The 3,174-nt window shown below is 37.6% G+C and overlaps 1 protein-coding gene across 1 annotated transcript; it reads left to right on the top strand.

Moving 5' to 3' along the window:
- The first annotated feature begins 838 nt into the window (after positions 1–838).
- LOC116317516 lies at positions 839–2,332 on the top strand. The gene is made up of 5 exons (XM_031736303.2): positions 839–914; positions 1,023–1,355; positions 1,495–1,605; positions 1,767–1,798; positions 1,894–2,332. Exons 1-5 carry the CDS (start codon positions 869–871, stop codon positions 2,005–2,007), a joined length of 636 nt encoding a protein of 211 aa, XP_031592163.2. The 5' UTR covers positions 839–868; the 3' UTR covers positions 2,008–2,332.
- Positions 2,333–3,174: the final 842 nt, after the last annotated feature.

The raw sequence follows: 3,174 nt of genomic DNA, 5'->3' as shown, positions 1-3,174 counted from the left end.
TAACCCATTATCACTTTGATATCAAATACCAGCCTGGCCAGGAAAATGTTAATGCTAGGATGCCATTAAAAGTGGTAATCTGGTATCTTCAGAGCACAGGTGAAGGAACACTTGTGGGGAGCCATGAACGTTGACTGGGATCCAGGCCACTGGAAAAGCCTACAGGAGCAGGATCCCATCTTGTATAAGGTAAGACAGTATATGGCCTGAGGAATGAAGCCATCTGAAGAGGAGAGCCGTTGGGAGTCTACTACAGACTTGCACTACATAAGACAATGGTCACGGCTGCAGCTTTTGGATGGTGTATTGATCTGTAGATGAGTGCATTCCAATACATATGAGGTTTACCATCAAATTCTTGTTCCTTTGCAGGAACAAGCTCTGTGTTAATCACAAAATAATTGGCACATAGCCAGCTCAAGGTCAGCCACTAATAGGTTCTCCAAAGATCCACCAAATGTGTAAATCAGGACTTAGAGAGATGAGTTTCAGAGAGAGAGAAAGGGAGAGATAAAACCTCAAAGCTGTCAGATCACTGAATACATTTTAATTTGGTTGCTGTATTCTTCAAGGTCATCTCTAACCCCACTTCCAAGAGTGTTAATGTGGAATTGTACTGGGACTTTCTGAGAGGTTTGTTTTTAATGAGCAGGTTAGAGAAACTATTTCAACAGTGGTTTGAGAGTCTACATGCGAACAATCACGATTTTTGTCTTTTGGTTCACTGTTAGGGTTAAACTTTCTGGGGGCGTGATTATTCTTTCACAGATGTATTGTACAGCACACACAGATACTAAAAACCACACCTCTTCAGATCACCATATAAGAACTTGTTGTAGAGCACCATTTCAAGGTCATTGTGTGCACAATGAGGAACTTTGACTCTCTAATAGTTTTACTTGTCTGCAGCCTCAGTAAGGACAGGAACTCATTTACTCCACAGAACCAGCTGATTCTGTTGATTAAGATTCTGTTGCTTCATGTTTGTTTATTTATTTTCTTTTGTTTGTTTTGTTTTTCAGGTTGGATCCCTGTATCACAACCTTTGGAGGTTCAGTCTGAAAAAGAAGTCACGCTGCTGTGCTCCAACTTTTCCAGTTCTCCCACACAGATATTCTGGTTCAGAGTGACCAACAGAGCCAAACTCACCTGTATCGCTGTGATGTTCAAACCTCATGAACCTGCTTCATTCTGCGATGGATTTCAAAATGGAAAATTTGAAATGAGCACCAACATATCCACTGTGTTTCTCAAAATTAAACAAGTGGATTTATTGGACTCTGGACTTTATTTCTGTGGATATAAAATACAGAAGAGTACGGTTATTGTCGAAGCAACAGATTTAGTGGTCCAAGGTAAGAATGATGTCTTCATTTTGTTTTATTGAATTTCATCAAAATAAGAGTCAAAGTTTAAGATGTTAGATTCTGAACCACACATTTAATAAACTGCAGCTGCTGTCATTTCATTTATTATAATTTCTCTTTGACACAGACACTTTTATCGGATTACCAAATGTGATGAGTGTGATCCTCGGTGTTCTGACTGTTTTCCTGATCACAGTCATCGTTTGTCTGGCTGTTAAAATCAAAAAGCTTCAGAAAGGTATTTTTATTGTGATTTTTTTTTCTTTTTCTTTTTTTTAACATGTCTGTTATTTTTTACATGTCTGTTATTACCGCTGCTTTAGTTGTTGTTTTTTAATCCTATAACGCAAATATTTTAACATCATAATTCAAAAATAAATTTTCTATTTTTTGCTGTAGCTCACACTGGAGAAGAGAATCTGAAACAACAGGTGAAGTGTTTAGTTTTGTGTCCTTCACTATTTATCAGTTAATGGTTGTTTACTTTTCTACTCAGCTATGAGACTGACAGTTCTCTCATCGACAGAGGCAGATTTCAGAACTCCCGCACAATGGAGCTGTGACATTTCGGCCAGACACAGAAAGTCACCACAAGCCTGCATCAGTGGACACAAATGTTATTTATTCCTCTGCTCGATAGACTCAGAAAGCAACTGAGCTTTCTGGCTGATGGCTGTTCCTCTTTGTAGGTTTCTTCCTCCTCCTTTGGTATTAACAATTCTAGATAAATATTATGGTACAGAAAGATGGGACAATGCTATGATACTGTGAGCATTTGTACAGTTATTTTGGTGTTGTTCTAGAATTCTTTTATCTGTAATCAATCTTAAATATCAGTACAAATATGAAGGCCTTTCATCTTAAATCTTAAATCTTCTCGTGTTTCATATAGCTTCACTGCATCTTACTATGTTAGTAAAGGCAGAGGAACTCATGTACCTGTTTCCTAATAAATAATAGGGGATTGTGACAATTAATAAAAAAATAATCAAATCATATCAATACTGCATAGAAATATATTTGACATACCGAGAAAAGACATCTGCTAAATTCCAAAAGAATAATAAGCTGATAATGACATGTTCACAACTTGTTTTTCATGCCCATCTTCTCAAAGCCGTGCAACTGCTGACCTTCAACCACAACAGAGTCAGTGGTTGCTTGACGTCTATGCATAATCATGAGAAATATGAGCACCTTTAGAACTTGTGAAAACACTCTGCACAGGCTGACAGGAAGTATTCACTACTTGGTACAGCCTGAACAGATCAGGTACATTCGCGTTATGCACTGGTGTTTCGCATTAACAGTAAGAGTTCAAATGTTCTTTAGATTTGCAAGGCTTGCAATATGTATCATTTTAACAAATTGTAAGCTTTTGTGCAGTGATTCAACATGCAATTTTAAACCTCAGGGATATCATTCTGTCGATATAGGAAGCATAAATAATTGTGAATCAATTTGATCTCCTTTGATGTAAATGAATGAGACGACAGCACAACCACTAAAAAGGAAATGGATTTGCAGGTAGTGGCCACAGGCTGTCCCCTTCTCCTTGTCCCTCTTGACTAATTTTTGTCTAGTTTTGCATTTTGCTAGTGTTCTTTCTTTACTGGTAGCAGTATATATGTTGCTAAAGCATCTCCAGACCATTTTATAGGGGTAATCCTGTTTAGTTTACTTTTCGATTAAAAAAAAAACTACATGGAAATGCATTCAGTTCAGCCATAAAATCATCATGGAGGAAAGTCCATGCTGTATCTATGTTTGCTTGCATGACCCAGTTATTATGACCCAAACTGGCCAA

This window comes from Oreochromis aureus, linkage group 3, assembly GCF_013358895.1.
Source record: "Oreochromis aureus strain Israel breed Guangdong linkage group 3, ZZ_aureus, whole genome shotgun sequence".
NCBI classification, from domain to species: domain Eukaryota; kingdom Metazoa; phylum Chordata; class Actinopteri; order Cichliformes; family Cichlidae; genus Oreochromis; species Oreochromis aureus.
The sequence above is the reverse complement of the archived record's forward strand: the minus strand, read 5'-3'. Positions and strand labels throughout refer to the sequence as shown.